The 18,821-nt window shown below is 35.1% G+C and overlaps 1 protein-coding gene across 4 annotated transcripts in view; it reads left to right on the top strand.

Annotated features, from left to right (window-relative positions):
- The window catches only part of AP3B1 (adaptor related protein complex 3 subunit beta 1), a 175,155-nt gene extending 156,831 nt beyond the window's left edge, over window positions 1-18,324 (top strand). For all 4 annotated transcript variants that reach the window (XM_088130397.1, XM_088130399.1, XM_088130400.1 and 1 more), the window contains 2 exons: window positions 3,552-3,690; window positions 17,622-18,324. In XM_088130397.1, coding sequence (XP_087986523.1) covers window positions 3,552-3,690; window positions 17,622-17,775 — 293 coding nt within the window. In that variant the 3' untranslated portion in view covers window positions 17,776-18,324. The remainder of the gene's footprint in view (window positions 1-3,551; window positions 3,691-17,621) is intronic.
- The last annotated feature ends 497 nt before the right edge of the window (window positions 18,325-18,821 follow it).

The raw sequence follows: 18,821 nt of genomic DNA on the forward strand, positions 1-18,821 counted from the left end.
CATGGAAGCCTCTTGACATTTCAGTATGGCTCTTTCTGTCTTCCTGAATTCATTCTTTGATGCAGGACTGATGCTGGGAAATTTACCACTAGTTTAAAAAGCCTTTTATTTAGTATTGTCTTAGTTAAATGTTTCAGCTGTTTTATAAAATTCATAATAATAGAAGTCTCACTTCTTAGCTTTATGTATTTTATAAATAAGATTAAGAAACCACTTAGAAAATATAGAAAAGGGAATTCTTAAGCAGAGCTATTAAACCGGATTGTATCCAGATTTGGCCTGATGCAACTAGACTTGGAAAAGCAGGAATCCTCCAACTACTGTATAGTATCAGGGATGCCTGCTGAATGGGTATGTTCATATTATGATGCAGGAAACAGAGGAAGATCCCTTAAAATCAAGCAGAGATATTTTGCTTAAGGGATTTGCTGCTCATGGAAGGCTTCCCAATCTGTTTTTGGGCATCCCAGCTTCAGAAACATCCCATTTAGAAGTTCTTTCCAACCTCTGTGTAGCATTTCATGCAGAGGCTTACATGGAAAGAAAGATACACTGAAGTGTGCTGTCTAGAACTAGCACTCTGATCAATTCCTGCATCACACTATCACATAAAATGATTTGATTGGTTTCTGTTTAGATTGTTGCTGCAAGATGCCAGCCCATTGTGGTGTATTCAGTAAAACCATAATTAAACACGCAATGGCTTAGTGTGATATACAAATTCAACCACTGACTAATAGTGAAATCCAGGATATATCTACTTAGAAACAATCCAATTCCTATCAATAGCTTCTGATTAAATTTGCATATATTTGCAGTCTAAATCTCTACTCACATAGGAGTCTCCTAATTTTCCATAGTCTTTTAGAGTAAAAGACCTTCCAAGCCACCCAGAGTCACCCGTGGGGGGGAGATGGGCGGCATACAAATTTAATAATAAATAAAAAAAAAAAATAAAGAATAAAGAATAATAATGTAATCAGTATAGAATGATTTCTGAGTTTTCTTTCTTTTCTGAAGTGTTTCGAACCTTCATATCTAGAAATATTTCATAGTTATTCAGATCTAAAACATGTCGAGATAATGGATTTCTTAAAATAATAATAATAATTTTTGAAATTATTTTTACAACAGAAAGAAACATACATGTTTACCATATAAAATGTATGGTGAATTTCTGAATATTCCTGCTTCTTAAAGTTTTTAAGTAGCCCTAAAAGATGGGAGGGGGTATTAGTGCACATGCTGTGCATAATAGGCTTTGCTGTGCTACCTCACAGTTTTCTGTTCCAAGTCAGAGAAACATCTTTAGGAAAATTCATTCCATGGCATAGTTTGGAACAGCAGCTTAAGTTTATTTGATTTTGCTCTCTACAATCAGTTTAAATAATGCCTGTCTTTTAGCTTATGTTTCCAACTGCAAATATTGAACAGTATTTATTGATACAAATCCTTTAACAATGCCAGTGCTAAGTCTTTCTGTAATATGATATGCTACAACACTTCATGTAGGTGTCATACTGTTTTCCTTAAACATGGCAAAGTTCTTTGGGAAGAAGCCGAAGGCTCTAATCTCTGTCAATGATTTTAATATTATATTAGTAATTTTTATAATGTCAAACTAACTAAAAATCCTGAAACCTTTGTGTTTCCAGCTTTATAGTGTAGTTTAATTAGCTTGGATATTTGTTAGGAATGCTGCTATACATTTTTATAATTAGATACAAGATCTGCAATTTTATTATTTTTTTTTTTAAATCTAATTCTTTTCTGTGGCAATTCCTTTTTCTGGATTTTTTAAAAATTTCCATTTTGGTCTAAGTGCAGCCAGTAGGTTTCATTTATTTTTAAAAAATGGTTGTATCTTTAAAAAAAGAAAAAATCCACATAATGTTTGCTTGATTTTTATCAAGATTTATGCTTACAACATTTTCTGTCTCCCTAACAAGCAAGGTGTAATTCTTTAAATGGTCAGGCATTCCCTATTTTCTGGCCTTTAACTACCACAAGCAATCATATTTGATGCCCCTTAATTAGAGCACCTTTTTTTCTTTTCAGGTTCTTTTCCACCTCAGCAATCGAGACAATACATTTGCTTACCATGCTAAGTGTTCTTTTGCATGTAAATTAATCTTGATTCAGTTTACACTGTCATGCTGAGTGGTACAAATTGCCTATAACAATAAAACAGCATGAGTTAAAAATAAAGGGGGGGGGATAGTGGTAAGGCAGATTGAATGTGTGCCTTACTTGATAGGATGTTACTTTGCTTTATGCCAATACATTAGTCAATGATAATGAATCTTCTGTTCTGAAAAGCATGGTTTAGTTGATTTTTTAAATTTTACTTCAATGGAGCAGTACCTTGTCTTTATAGAACAAGTTAGACAAACCATTAATGACAAGAGTGTTAAGGTTAAATATGAAGCAATGCATTCACTTCTCTGAGTGCTATCCATCTTTCCATTTACAAGAGCTTGACAAAAGTACTGGCTTTGTACAACATTTCCTTTAATTACATGGTACGGAAAACAGGCTTTTAACATAAACATAGTTGCATTCATTTATTCAGCATTTGCTCTTCAATAGAGCTTAATGGAGAAGGTTTAAATCCTTAATGAGTACACACATCTTTCAACAGTGTTATGTCAGTCCTCTGCTTTGCTTAAAAGCAGCCTTAGATGACTTCTGTATTTTTTCAAAGCATTTGCCTAATGTCAAATTTAAAATATCTGCAACAGAACATACAGTTCAAACTAAATTTGCTATTTTTAAAAAAGCTGGATAGTGTTAATATTTTCTTGAGTAAAGCATTTTGTTTAAAAGGAAAAAAAACTTCAATATTAAAACAAGCGTGATAATACTTTCAAATGTATTTTTCTGCTTCTAACACTAGCCATTACTGTTTACTACCTATCTGTTTAGGCACATCTGAATGGACTGTGAGATGGGACTTGGATGTGTTTGTTCTTTCCGTTTGATCCCAGTGGACAGAGGGCACATGTGTCTCAATTCTGTGCCTGTCTGCAGTAAAGTCCTGTGGCACATTAGTTATTATTGGCGAGAGTTTTCACAAGGCAGTAGTCATACTTCACCTGATACACTTGAGACAGGAGGCTGACCCTATGTTATGTCTCTTTGTTTTGTTTCGTGCATTGGTTTCCAGCCTTCTTTTCTTTACATGTATGCTTCTTAAGTTGACTTTTAAGGGAAATGCCCAGAATAATGCATTAAATCTTTTGGTGTGATTGAAAAAACTAAATGTTGATCAAGCTTTGTAGGACCTAGCTACTACATCTCTGTCTGTTATAGTGGTTATTCAATATCTTATTGTCAGCTGCAGAGGAATTATCAAAAAGTACTAACTTCATGCAACTGTAATTTGAATAATAGAAACAATTGGCTCTATATTTATACTGTATTCTTAAAAATTATACAGAAATCCTCTTGAAAAGAAGAGCTAAACTTTTAAGAAAAACTAAATGTATTCCCAGGTGGTGTGCTTTGTCTTTAACATTCATTTCATTGATACCCAGCTTTTACTATTTCAGGAAGGCTGACAGGTATGAATGAAGCATCCGCTACAATCTCTGTGGCACCACAGAACACCACCCGTCTTGTGATTCTGCAGAAGGTAACAAGTGTAGCAAACCTCGGTGGGGTTCCTTCTGGTGAAGATAATGTCCACAGGTAATCTCAGTGTAAAAATCTTTTGTAAAGTTTAACCCAGAAATGTTATATATGAATAGATGGCTATCTGGGAATCTCCCTTAAAGTTTGCATTCAAAGTCAGGTTTGGTCTTTAGCACATTTAAATGATACTGATTTAATAACTTGTGAATGCCCATTTTTTAATTATAACAACAATATCCTCCAATTAACTCTAGCAATCTGTTTATAAATAATGTTCCGCGTGTATGTGAATCTGTCTGTCTGTCAGAGGAAGTAAATTCTGTGTGTGTGCTTCCTCACTCCCCTCAAGAAATATTCCTAAATAGTTGTAATACTTAGGAATAAAAGCTAGAGGACTTCTAGTGAGGACTGATGGCAGACTACACATGTCCAAGGGAATGGAGATGGCATTGCGGCAAGATCGGCGGCATTACGGCAAGATTGGTGCCCAGACAGCATTTTGCTGGCCGGCCAAACCTCTTTGGATAAAGGAGAGATCATGAGATTGCCCACTTGCACTCCAGACAGCTGCTCCTCATGAGTAAACTGTAGGAACTGAGGTTTTACAGCCAGCTCATGAGTTGAACAACTGGGAGTCAAGAGGTATCCATTTTTAACTCCTATTTTTAAGTTTCCTGGTGGCACTTTTTCTGATTATGTGGGACGCTACAGCATACTTGTGGATGCATGACTGGCAGAAACTAAGAAATCAGTACTTATCAATGTGCAGAGAAACAGGATGAAAACAAAATATTGTACAGGCCACTGTAGATTAACTGTCCTTATGAACCTTAATAATCACTGTACATAGCAGTACAGGACTAAATAGCAAAGCTATATAGAAAACCAGTGCATCAGATGTAGGTTTCTAATATTGAGAACTAAGCTAATTTCAACATATAATTTAAAACATCTCCATACTGCATACTTTTTCTCAGCTTCTAAACTATGGCACGTATCAAATTTTAGAATGTCTTGAACAAGAAATGCCTGTCTTTGATGACTTCTCAGTATAACAAACAGTGTGACTGTACTCATTTTAAAATAATATTTGAATGAATTAGAATTCCATTTCTACTTCAAAAACATTAAATAATCACTTAAAAAGCTATACAGTATTCGGTTTCATTGATCTTGTTTTGCAAATTGTGTAGTAGAATGCAAAGTATGCTTCTAAAATAGGATTCCACTTTTCTTGTCTATGTGATTGTGATGAAAAATGGAACATTATGAAAGAAAACATGTTGCAGATAGCCTATTAATGTGCAAGACTTGAGCATTTTACTAACACTTTCAACCACTGCTTTTCCTGGAGTCATTCCCCATTACAACCTTCCTAACAAAATAACATTAAACTGATGGATTTATCTTAGTTAAATATGTAAATTAGGTATAGTATATGATCAGTTTTACTTTTAGCTAAGTGTACAGGGCTCAGTTCACATTTGCTGTATCATCCTATGAATGCATTCGGTGGTCAAGGAACCACTGTAATACTACTTTTGATTCCCACCATAATCTCATAGGGAATTACAATAATGAATGTATAGTTCCTCTTCCTTACTGAGGAGTTTTTCACAGATTTATGTCTATGTGTATTTTGATGGCAGGCAAATATATTACAAGTTTTAAAAATTCTATGAAATTCTATGAAAATTAGAAAGGACTATGAATAAATGAATTTGGTTTACTTCCATTCTTAATGTTGTTAAGAGTTGGGCAGCATACATGATGATGACAACAAAGATGAAGATGATGATGATGTTTTCATTGTATACTGAAAAGTTTCATTACTGCCTATATATTTTATCTTAGGAAACTGAAAGAAAGCTGATGTAATTAACATTTATTCACCTGGCTCAAACAACTGCTCTGTTTTGGTGAGGACTGATTGTGAATGAGTGATGTACCTGTGTACCTGGCTCCTGCTTATCTGTTCTCTGCCAAATAAAGAGACAGAAACGGTTTCACTTGTGAGACTTCTGAACTGAGAAATCATGTTATGATTCATTATATGCTTTGCAAGACACAGTTCATGTGCCATGAACAAACCTTGATTTATTATTTAGACTTGTAAAGAACACAAGCCAGGCTCTCTGGTTTAGACAACACAGTAAATAGCTAGCATTTGGTTCCATTTTACCACTCTGGATCTCAGGAAGAACCAATTGGGAATGAACAAGGTGTGTGTTTGGTTTGCCATCCACGCTGAATGCAGATAGGTTTTCCCATAGGCTACTAAATTTGTGTTAGCACTTTGATATCCTTTTATGGCCTTATGGTGATGCAGATAATCAAATAGGAGACATGTACAGAGTTTTTCCATTTCAGATTGGCACATTTCTAGGGCCTGTCTGAGAATGAGAAGAGATACTGTAAAGTGCAAAGAAACTGTCAGCCCTTTGAGGTAAGCTAGATCAGAAAACAGACACAGGAACTACTGTAACTCTATTTTATTGTTACATGGTATAATAACAGAATCTTGAAAGCCTGACAGAGTTTCCCTTTTCCTCCCTCTCATACTCAAGAGAATCAAGGTAGGCCAGCCTTGAGTTTCTTTCCCATTCCCTCCTTTCTTTCAGGGCTAAACAGATGTTTTTGTAATATAACATCTTGTAATGTAATTCTTTTTGGAAGTTGCTCTGTACATTTTTGCAACTTTTTTTTTACAGCTTTTTGGGAGGAGTAAAGAAAAGCTCTTTTCCTGTACTAAATCTTATGCAGGTATATTAGAGCTATTGTGCTTCCTACAAAAACCAATGTATAAAGACACACATTTTATTTTTAAAAATACCTTTAAATGTTTCCTGCAATGTGATCCTTTTATTTACTTGGTGCAAACAAGTGCTGTATTAAAGATATAGTCTGGATGATGTCAACATTTAGTATTCTCTATAGCGACATCTTTCTTGTTTATATTTAGATTAAGTCAAAGAATGTTGGAATATATATTATTGCATAGTGATGTGTATATTCTTGTTTATTTTATATTCTACAATTTTGCCACAGTTGTGTCTTGCTATCTATTATAGATAAAACTCAAGTCTTTCTTATCTAATTTCCAGCTATCAGTGTGGAAGAAGAAATAGTTTTATTGTGCAGTACACGTCTGTCAGGATTTAGCTTTTGATATTTGAAATATAGTTCCATGGATAATCTTCACTGGGTTAAACTTTTCTGTGAACTGCTTATGTCATGACTCTGTTGCTACTTCTTATGCATACAGCTGTATTTTCCCTTATCGTCTTGATTTGTTGTCAGCTGCAAAGCTGGCAGTTCTCACCCCTATCTCCAGATTCTTTATGAAGAAGTTAATAATCACATCCTTGGGGAATCCGGCTTGTTTACCATACTCCATCATGAAAAATGACCTTTTACTTTGCTTCTCTGCTTTCTGTCCCTTAATTTGATCTTTAAGAGGACTTCTGTTATTTCATGACTGCTATGTTTTTTCGGGAACCTTTGTTGTAGAATTTTGTCAAAAGTTTTGTGAAAATGAAAGTAATCTTGTCATAGTACCCCCAATTACATACATACTAGAATAGTTTCATCTTCTAATACAGGTATTCTCAAATTTTGAAATACTTTGACTCTGTAAAATGATAAATGAATTTGTTTATTTGCTCCCCCCAGCCCCCCAAATAAAACTAATGATTTAATTGGGGTTTGGCAAGAAAAGAAATATACCATTTATTCAAAGATCTAGCTTTCATCATGCTTTCTTGACAGCTTACTTTCATCAGCAGTACTGGTAGATTGGATACGTTTACCTTTTCTCCTACAAAACTTTTTCTATTTTTTTAACATAATTTTTATTAAAGAAATTTTTAACAAGGTAAAAACCATAAAAGAAAATAAAGATAATAAAATAGTATTATAGTGAAAAATAGTAAATACTGAAAATAGAAAAAGAAATGGAAAAGAAAGATTAGTGCTGCTCAATTCCAAATGTCTTATTATCTACCTTAAATCTTTTTCTTAACTGTGCATACAAAAACCATTGAAAATTAAATCCCTTGGCAGCCAATTGTTCGTTTGATTTCATCTTATATTCTCCATGTCCTAACAATGATAAATTAATCATTTTTCTTTACCTACTGTTTCTTTCCTATAAAATGCTTCTTGTGCTGAGACCCATAAAGACATTTTCGGCACAATCTGAGTTTAGATCTGTTCCATATCCTCAATATGGCACTTCTAATATAATGATTCTTAAAATCTACATTAACCTTAACTTTATCGTACCATAGAAAACCATGCCATCCAAGCCTCAAATCATGCTCTTCTAATTCTAAAATTCTTTTATTTCCCAGCAAAACCCATTCTTTCACCCAAACTAAGCAGCAGGCTGCAAAATACAATTTTAAATCGGGCAGTCCCAATCCTTCTCATTCCTTTGAAAACGTTTTCTGTTTTCAAAGTCTAGAAATGTAAAATAACCAATAAAAACCCTGAACTTCCATGTATATGCTTCTACAGACATTCCAAAGACTACAGATATGCTACTAAACAACATGCTGGAAGTCAAAAGCTAGTGTAAAATCATCACTGCTGTGATCAATGGATGGTTTTGACAAATGGCTTATAGCTAGACCATGAGTTCAGTTATCTCTCAAAATTCATTCCAGGATTTGCTCTCCATTTTGCTTGTACAAGCCCACTGTGGGCTTGTCAAGGTAAAGGGGAAACAAGTTTTAGCAACGCTTTCACTTGGTCTACACAAGCCTGAACAACTTTATAAAAAATGTACCACCACCACCCTCGCCCTCCTATTGTATCTGATACAGGTAATGTGACCCCATACTTTGAGATCTTCTGCTCTGGTATTATAAAAATCACCTGATTTTACAAGTCTCTGGCAGCAGGGACATGAGAAGCTGGAGCAATACTGGCTCAAGGGTCTAGAAGAGGGATGAGTGGAAAGGAGGAAGGGTAGACATCTAGAAAAGGCTAGATACAGTACCAGACAGAAGCAAAAAAAGGCAGAAAAGTAGAATAAGGAGGAAGGAGAAGCAAAGAAAAGACAGAGGTAAATGGGAATAAGTAAGGAGATGGAGCATTCTGATACGTTACGTTATATTCATTCAGATTATTTGGGGAGAATCCCATTCTTTGGCACACAGTTGAAACTGCTGTGTGCATTCTGAAATGGAACCATCCAGCAACATTTTTAATTTGTTTTATTAAATTTAGAGGCTGTCCATCTTCAGACAACTCTGGGCAGCTGACATTTTAAAAAATAAGAAAAGCATAATAATAAAGAAAATCAAATGTCCATCTAGAAAAAATATACAATATACTAAGGAACATTTGTAGCATCTTCAGCTACTATCAAAAATGTAATTTTTTATTTCCTATAGTTGGCTTGAATGTTTCTTTCAGCTGTTTTGCTGCACATGGAAGTTTTGAATGCTCATTAAATATGCTTGTTATCAGGGAGCAACACTTATAGTTTTCACATTAAGTATGCTCAGTTGTGATCTTTTGAGAAATTGCACTGGTTGTTTCTGCAGTTCAGTTGCAGCTCATTGTTGAAGCTTGTTTCATATTGTTTCAGGAACAAGTACAAGTTAGGTATGTCAATATATCCAAACAAATTTGCAGCTCTCAGAGAGTTGCTTAGAGAGTAAGATATATTTTATGTTATCGGAAATGATGAGACTACCCCACTTTTCTCCTTTAAATACCCAAATGCAAGTTGATTTGGCTAGTTCCTCTTATGTTATGGTAAAACACGTCAATAAACAGTAACCCAGTGCCATAGTGTGAACTCACAGAAAATCATCTACCACACCATTTAGGCAATAGAAGGCTTATTTAGGAGAGTGGATGGTAGCTGGCATAGGATCCAGTTATTTAAGGGATGCCTCTCTCACAGTTTCTACCCATGTGGTACGATCTGGCAGAGTGGGCATGCTCTGGGTCCCCTTGATTAAACAATGTTATTTGTTGTGACCCAGGAATGTTCCTTCTCTGTCTCAGCATCTACCCTCTGAAATGAGATCCCCCCCCCCCAAGATCCGTATGGCTCCAGCCTGATGACATTCCTAAAGGCCTTGAAAATCTGCCTATTCTTCCAGGCCTTAGAATTGGGGGGGGGGGGGTGCTCTCATTCAGAACGGAGCCAGAGTGATATTTTTGCCTTACATCACCAGTAGTGAGATTAGTGATATTACTTTGTTGTGGAATATATGATTACTATACTGGAATTTAATAGAGTTTAATAAAGGCAATTGATATCCCTCACTAGTAAAGACAGTTTCCTCATTTTGGAGCATTTTTCTTTTAATGAAATCTGATTTCCAATGTACATTTAACTTTGCATGCTATCATTTTATATTATATCCCATACTGAAGATTGAGAAGTAAGAAATAGTCATAAGTAGTGCTTCGCATCTGTCATTTAATAGCACTAAAGTTGTATGGATCATTAAAGTCACATAGATTTAACAATGTGATACCATGTGTATGCTGTAAGCTCATGTGTATGCTGGACCAGTTCATATTTCTAATTCTAGGCATTTGGTGTTTGGGTGGCATGACCTTTTAACCATAGTTTCTTTGGAAGCAGATATGGAATAACTTTGCCTTTGGAGAAATGATACTACTAAAATTACCAATTATTTTTTTCTATATGCAAGAAATTACATTTTACTAAATCATCAATTATATGATTAGAATGCTATTACTTCTTGATGACAAAGCTATGTTGTAATATGAAACTTCATTTATGAGCAATGCAGTGGCATTCATGATCAGCTGATAACCCACATGCACTATATTTATATTATTTTCTGGAAAAATTGAACTGGAAAATTTTCTGGAAATCCTTCTTACACAAATTAGGCTTATCTGCACAAGGCATTTAAGATAAGAAAATTTTCATTTCCAACCACAAATGTTCTGATAACCTATAAAATGAAAAAAAAAACCCTCTTAAAATAGATTCTTAGATTATTATACATTTCTCTATTTTAAAATTTGTATAATATTCCTGATAAACATTCATAAAAATATGTGTTGTTTTTATAGTAAATATAAATGTAAATAACATATTTTTTCACATACTTGCTAGAGTTAATCACTTAGGGGAAAATGATTGAACTCCCAACTGCCAAGCTTGGCTAATACTGTATTTGGGAGTTTACATGGGAAACATGCAGTTTCCTATGCAAAATTAAGCTCTAGAAAATTTTCTGCCTTACATCATTGAACATGGATAAAGTCTAGTAGTGATGATGGTCCAATTGCCCAAGTATTTCTGAAGATTCATAGTTTTGTGAGCAATTAGAATAATTCCACAAAACATGGGGAATACATTGCAAACTCTTGCTCTGGGATATGTTTGTGACACTCATGAAGTTAGTGAGTGTCACAATTTTGAATTTGGCATTTCTGAATTTGGCCATCAAGCTCAGAATCCTGAGTATGCTGCTACTACTGACCAAGGTCCATTTGTGAATACTCCCATTGGCATAAAAGAGATGACCTTTTATATGTGTTTAATTCTTACAATCCAATAGAATTCTTCGCTGTAGCAACTGCTAGTAGACTATTCTAGAATTTAAATATTCCTAATGTTATTTGAAAACAATTTTTTCCAGCCTATAGTGTGTTAATGGCCAATTTTTAGCCATTATTTCATATACCTAGGCTTGTTCAAAACTTTAAATTTTAGTTTTTGAATTATCTGTTGAAGGTTTTGCGAGCCAAAATATGTTCACAAAGCAAGGATACCTTTTCCATCATGACACTCAGCTTTAAACTTAATGTGATATTAATTTTCCTTACTTTACTTAGACTTGACTTCTAATGTCAGTACAGATTTTCAAACATTTTTCCCCGGGTAATAACCATCCAGTTTCAAACCCATAGCCTTCCATTCCTCTAGTAATTAATAAAGTTCCAGGACATGGTTGTCATTACTCCTTAAGGAAATACTCTGAACATCTTTCCAAAATAAAAATAGAGGCACTGAAGTATAGGTGTGTGTCCATATGTACGTATATATGTATGTGTGGGCTGTGTATATGTATCTCTTCCCACCCACCCCCATTCCTGCCAGTGGAGAAGCTAATGTTTATGCTAATGTGATGAAATATTTTTTATGTGTTTCAGAAGTGGGGTGAGGTTCAGAAATGTGAGAGGCTATATGCCTGATATTGAATTTAACTGATTGATTGATTATATGTTGTCAAGTCAGTGTCAACTCTTAGCAGCAACATAGATAAATTTTCTCCAGGGTGATTTGACCTGTTGTCAGGTCTGCCAATGGTGCACCCATCACCATTGTAATTGAGTCCATCCGCCTTGCTGCTGGTTGTTCTCTTCTTCTCTTTCCTTCCACCTTTACCACTGTTCTAGGACAGCTAGGTCTTCGCATTATGTGTCCAAAATATGATAAATTGAGCCTGGTCGTTTGTGCCCCAGAATTCTGGATTGATTTGTTTGTTTTCTTGGCTATCTACAGTATTCTCAGGAGTCTTCTCCAACACCAAAATTCAAAAGTATCAATATTCTTTCTATCATGTTTCAAAGTGCAACTTTGGCTTCCACAGAGGGTCATAGGTAAAAACCATTGCTTGCACAATTTTGTTCTTTTAGGTATGGACATGTCACAGCATCTGAATATGTTTTCTAAGGCCTTCATTTCTACCCTACCAGGTGCTGGTTGGTGACATATAGACATGGCCAAAAGTATTGTACCCCTCCATTTTTCCCCTAAAATCCCAATTTGCTGTGAAATAAGTTGAAACAGACCCTAGTAAATGGTAGCCACCATTCTTTTTCCTGTAGTCTGTAGAGAAGACACTTTGCTTTGGCTGTATGACTTTACATATTCTTGTAAATAATAAAACAAATGAAAATAGCATTGTTCCTCAGCCTTTTCTAAAACCAGTTTGAATACCTGGCATCCCCCTTTCCATGTAGGACTCTAATCTGTACTGGATGATTATTTTGTCAGCATGTGAAATTGTATCCTGTTAAGTCTCCCTTCTTTGGTATTGGCATGTAGTCTCTTCCAATTTATTGTCTACTGTATTGTTCCCAGATTTGCTGTCACAGTTTGGTTCCTCTGTGGCTTGCCATAATTCTGTAGATATTCCATCAATTCCTGTAGTCTTCTGACTTGGTAATGATGGAGTGCTGATCTAGCTTCATCTTGTAGTAGTAGAGGTCCTTGTAAATAGGGAATATCCTTTAATGTTGCATTTAATATTGAATTATCTCCCTTTAATGTATATTGCTGTCTGTGTGCAAAGATTATCTCTGCAGAATTTTAATATTTATGAGTCACTTAGAACCAAAATTCCATTTTAAAAAACAGTGCATTCATTTTAAGCCTGCCTGTGTGCTGTTTGGATTTTCAGACGAATCGAGATAGGTAACGCGACCCTCCTGATTGCTGTCCACTAGAGGGCAGCACTGCTTTTATATCTGAAATTAAGGAGTACAAAATATGTGGATCGCTTTTTTCTCGATGTTGTTGTCAGCTGATTCTCTAAGCAGAGCATGTTTGCAGGCCGGTTTACATTTAAACCACTATGGATTATTTGTGTAAAATTAACTTTTTCTGACTGAGAGCTCAATTTTACAACTTGATTATTATAGCTGCTTCTCATGGATGGGAACTAGACAATGCTTATCTGTTTATAATTTCCCTTTTTAACCCAGAGATACTGAATTTTGCAGGGAAACCAATTCTTTTTCAGAGTATAAAATGTCATAATAACCTAAGAGACATAGTAAATGCCAAAATAACTATTAAATGTTGATACAAATCAAATTGAGTTTTTAGTGTTTTTCAATATTAAATAACTGTACACAGCATTCTCTTCCCCAGGCTGGAATACTTGAATGGTTTGATTTGAAAGTCGAACTATGGTAACTATCTTAGAGGAAGAATAAAGCTAAACAAAATAATACCCTGCAATCATATGTTCCTGGATGGAACTGTGAATCTGCCAATATAACAAAGGGCAGGGCTGTTGCAGAGAAGCTGGCCTGCCTTCTGTGGCTTTACTTTGTTTGAAGCACAGCTGGAGAAAAAATTAAAAACTGATGGGTGTGTATGCTAAATTGGAGAATCTAATTGTTTTAGAAACTCCATGTTTCACCATGTCGTTACTTTCTAAAGTGACTTTTGTTTATGATTTACAAGCTCTGTTTATGTCACTGATAAAAGAACAAGAACAATTTGAAAAGCTTTTGATTACTTTGGATTGGTTTATGCTAAGTTTATGGTTTACAGTAGTTACAAGGTTGTGGATTCTTTTCATGTCTGCTCAAATACCACTCTGGTATTTCCGATTGGAAGATTAATTCATTGTGCAATTTCATTACACATTTGTCAACTTTGGGCTAATTATTTTTATACAGCTAGGACTGGGCCTTTGGTGATCGTCTTTCTTACTAATAGGATTCTGTCTGCTTCAGCAGGCAGTAAATGAAGGCTTCATGTAGAGAGTAGGAACAAAGTTTTAGCATGAATGGGCTATTGTAACAGCTTCTGGTAAATTTGAAAAGAGAAGGAAACAACTTGGATTAGAACTACACTAAAAAAAAAAAAGCATGGACTAGTCCTAGTTGAAAAGTGTTGCAAATATTTTGCAACCAGAGATTCTATATGTGAATAAACAATTAGAATCTTTTTCTAAAATAAGGAATAATGTAGTGGCCTTTTGATTTTGATTTCTGGACCATCTTATTTTTATCTACATTCTGAGAGTGAAGAAGAGACTGGGAATAGAAGCAGTGGTTTAGAAATCAGCAGCTTATTACTTTAGAATTTAAATCAGGAATATTTTTCCTGATTAGACATTGCTTTATAGCTTTCTTTGAAGGACAAGGGTAATTATATATCCTTTAGAGTTTTATTTTTTTCTTTATGAAAGTTATCAAGCATTCCTGTAAGTATAAGATTTGCTTTTCAGAATGAGTATACATCAAAATGATCCACCTTTAATTTCAATATACTCTTCAAAAACAAAACCATCCCCATGCAGTTTATATGCCACATTGTTGTGCATATGTATAGATAATTGAGAAGAGAAGGTAAAAATTAAAAAAAGGTGCCTTTCATAATTCCTGTCATATTTCTCCAAGGGGAGTACACAAAGGAATGGTTTTTTAAAAAAAATATATAATTTAATTATTTCAAGTGCCTTATTTAACTTGCATATTCTTCCCATATAAGAAAAATATGTATTTATGTATATTTTTCTTTTGCTAATAATTTTAGTACAATTTTTTTAACTTTTAATTTGCTGTTAGCTTCATAAATTAAGATTAGAATGTTTAATTTTAATGAGAAATAAAGATATGGTGTAGTTGTAGTGTATAATGTATACAATCTATTTAGGACCCAGTAAATTTTGTTTTTCATTTTAGTATTTGAGGGAAGAGTCATGAGGAGTATTTCAAAATGAAATATTTGTCCCAGTTTACTTGCTTTTATTTCTTAGAATGCCTCTAGGCTTCAGGTGGATCACCACATCTTTAGAATTAATGATGGTGGGCAGCTGAAGGGCTCCAGTGTGCTACCCTAGAAGTGGCAAGGATTGGTGAAATTGCCACTCTTAGTATCAGAGATAAATTTAAGAATAGCAGCAGGGCAACCATAGAATGCTGGATAAGAGAAGTGGGGAGACTAACGACAGTTTTAAAAAAAATAAAACTATGGAGAGGTTATGGAGGCTGCAAAGCAACTTGGTGAGATTAGGGGTAACTTGGGAAGTGTCTGTATATACATGCCTTGGATATATGGGGCTGTAATATACAGTATATTCCTTTGCCATGTGTAATGGTCTCCTAAGTAGACCACCTCCACCATTTTAGAGCCATTACATTCTCCATTTAGTGGCTGTTCGACATGTCTGTGTATGTTTTTTTACTGACACACATGTCTTTTAATGTTGTCTGGGTGTTATTTTATTAAAGAAATGCTTACTTCCCACAGCCCTAATATTTGTGACCACACTTGCTTACCATTTTAAATAGATTTGTCTTTAACAGTAAAGTGCTATATGAGACTCTACTAGTCATCTGACTTGCATAAGTGCTTCCAACGTTAGCTTGGCTTAGATACAATAGCAACGTTAATCCCTGCCACATGGGAAGTTAATACTTGGTTGAAGACGGACTATACGATTTCTTATTATTACAGCAAAGTCTTCTTTTTTCAAGAGATTCTGGGGTATTTATTTCAAAGAGATTTCTCTTAACTAATTACTTAAGTGACATGAAAAGCACCCAATCAGAATTGACCCCATTGTGCCTTTGGGCTATGTTTGCTTTTATAATAACATTGACTTTATATCGCTTGCAGTTTAGACTAGAACAAGAGTAAAATGAACCTTGAGGCTATGAAAAACCATGAGAGCCCCAGCTCTGGTGCTTTTATTATGTGAAATCAGGCATAATCGGCTTCTGTAGTCCCAAGACACAAATGATAAAGAAATAGATTAATAAGAGTATTGTTTACTTAATTATCACCCTTTCCAAATTGATGGGAGAAGCATAGATTTTAACATTTTGCTAAAGGGAAAAAAAAGACTAAATGGTACTGTTGGTATTGCTTTGATAGGAATTTATTTTCTTCTTGGATGTGAAGAGTGAAAATAGTATATTTAATCTAAATAAAATAAATACATTGACCTACAAAGAGTGCATTTAGGAAAGGCTTATATTTTTCTAAATTAGTATAATGTGTTACAAGATTTTGATGCTGATATACTTAATTTTTTAAAAAAGAAATTACTTTTCATTTAAAGAGAATCTGCTTCCTGCTGAAGAGGCTAATATTTTAATTAAGTCTAGAGTGAAGCTTTTTGAGTATCTGCTGATAAACTCCCACTTTTATGTTGATGGTAATTAAACAGATCCCTAAGGAGCCCAGGAGGCGCTGCGCAAGGCCCATGCTAATTGTCAGACATGAGACACTGACCAGTTGGTTTGCTCTTGAATAGCTGATGGCGTGCTGTCAGCACAGCAGTTTTATTTTTATGTATTGTGAGCTGTTGTCAGGGCTAACTGGGTCCTATTGTGGCTGAAGATGTTGCGCAAATTGAGGCAGATGGCTCTGATTCAGACACGTGTCATTCAGAAAGGGGAGAGGGAATTGGCCCTGCAAAGTGGGGTCACTGTGGGTTGCAGACCTGCTCCACACTTGTTAGTGTTTTCAAAAGCCCATGTGCAGCAACTTTGTTGTACCTTGGGTTCTTCTCCCTGTTTTTTTCAAGAAGAGGAGGGGCGGGGGCCATTTGCTTTGTGGAACATCGAAAAGTAGGCTCTTGCCATGTCTTTCCATCCTGTCTCTCGGGCCTGGCTGTGCATGTAGAATGAATTAACAGGATTGACAGAAGTTCATTGTGCCTAAAATGGCTTTTCAATCAGTTGCAGTGCTTAAAAGACTAGTTTTGCTTTTAATTCCATGTAATGAGTAGGTTTTTCATGTTTTGGAATTTAGTAATAGAGGATTAGAGCCCACGATTCCTTTTATTGGCTAAAGTCATTAGAAATCTATTTAATGTTCAGATAAGTAAAACTGAAAAGATTTGTTAATTTGGAAAGTTTGAATCTTTGAGGGTGCTTGAGGGTGTATTTTGTGGAGGACCTCCTTTATTGATTACCGTATATATTATATCAACAAGACTTTAGCTCTTGAATGAATACAGTTAACCTTCAGATCAGTTATGTACTCTGAGAAGCTGTTTCAGACAAACTTAAAACTGAACTATTGCTGTTTTAAGCATTCTTAGTTTTCTTAGATGTAAATTACAGCATTGTTTTCATATTGCATTGTGCAATGTTAATGGTTTGACTTTGGAGAACCTTTCTGTTCTGTGGGTGTCTTGTGAAGTTTCATCCCATTAATCATTGAAATAAACACTGCATTTTATTTTAGTTTTGTAGGGAAGCACTCACCAATTTTGTTTTTAATCTGTTAGATTTGCGGCTAAAACTGTGCACAGTGGGTCACTTGTGCTCGTCACAGTGGAGCTGGAGGAAGGATCCACAGCCCAGCTCTTCATCAACACAGAGAAAACAGTGATTGGCTCCATTCTACTGCGGGAGCTGAAGCCTGTCCTGTCCCAGGGGTAACCCGCTTACATCTGGACTTCAGAATCTGGCACACCACAGCAGTGCCTGGCATCCACTACGGCTGCCTTTCATTTATAATAATAGCCTTTCCATCTGGCAGTGGGGGAAGAATACACTCTTGACATTCTTGTCTCCTGTTTTAGAATGCTGTAGTGTGCCTCCATCACACAAACAAGTATTTTGCATCAGTCCCCCCGCTTTCTAACCAAAGAAACATGTATTTTACTGTCACTTAAATTTTAAATGTTAGTTACACATTTTTTCCCTTTAGCCCAATTTTCCCTTCACTCTAATTTCATTATAATTTTTCTATTTTCTATGAAGACAGAAAAAAGATGATAAACAATGTTACTTAGAAAAATCAGTAGAAAAATCAGTTTAATTAGAATGTTAAATAATGTTTGTAGAAATCAGTATGAAAAGGTCCATCATGTAAGCTTTTGGTATGGAATTTGGGGCGGCAGGGGAGAGTCAATGGAAAAGAATAGCATTTTTAGTGTTTATTGCCCAGTGGCTAAGTCTGTATTTAATCATTTATTTGTATCTGCTTACCATAGCTGCCATAACACCTAAACATTGAGATGATAATAAAGTCATGTTATGATAAATACGAGTTCTTCTTTTTTTCGGATAATTGGATAACACCCCTGTTGATCTTTTGTAGTCAATTGTTTCCATAATCAATAGTTACATACATACATACATACATTATAAATAATATAAAAGGCCACATATTTAAATACTGCTAGAAAAAAATGTGTCACTAAAATAGCACTAAACAGTAGACTGTGCAGATACTTCAGACAAAAAGAGCTGCAGTGACTCAAAGGTTTGGTGCAGTGACTTTACAGTCCACCTTCACAGTCTTCTGGCCATACAGTATCTCACTGCATTGGGTATCCCAGCAAAATTACTTCCTGTGCATGTACTTGCATCCTCAGAAGTTCTTGGGAGGTCCACAAGTAGTCATGTTGAGCTTTCAAGAGACCTTCAGAATCCTACCAAAGAAACAATACCCTGTACAGTCAATGCATGGACTGTAATAG

Source organism: Python bivittatus, unplaced genomic scaffold, assembly GCF_059951505.1.
Source record: "Python bivittatus isolate LINGU-HERP-01145 unplaced genomic scaffold, Pbiv_v1 ctg000850_np1212, whole genome shotgun sequence".
Taxonomy (NCBI): domain Eukaryota; kingdom Metazoa; phylum Chordata; class Lepidosauria; order Squamata; family Pythonidae; genus Python; species Python bivittatus.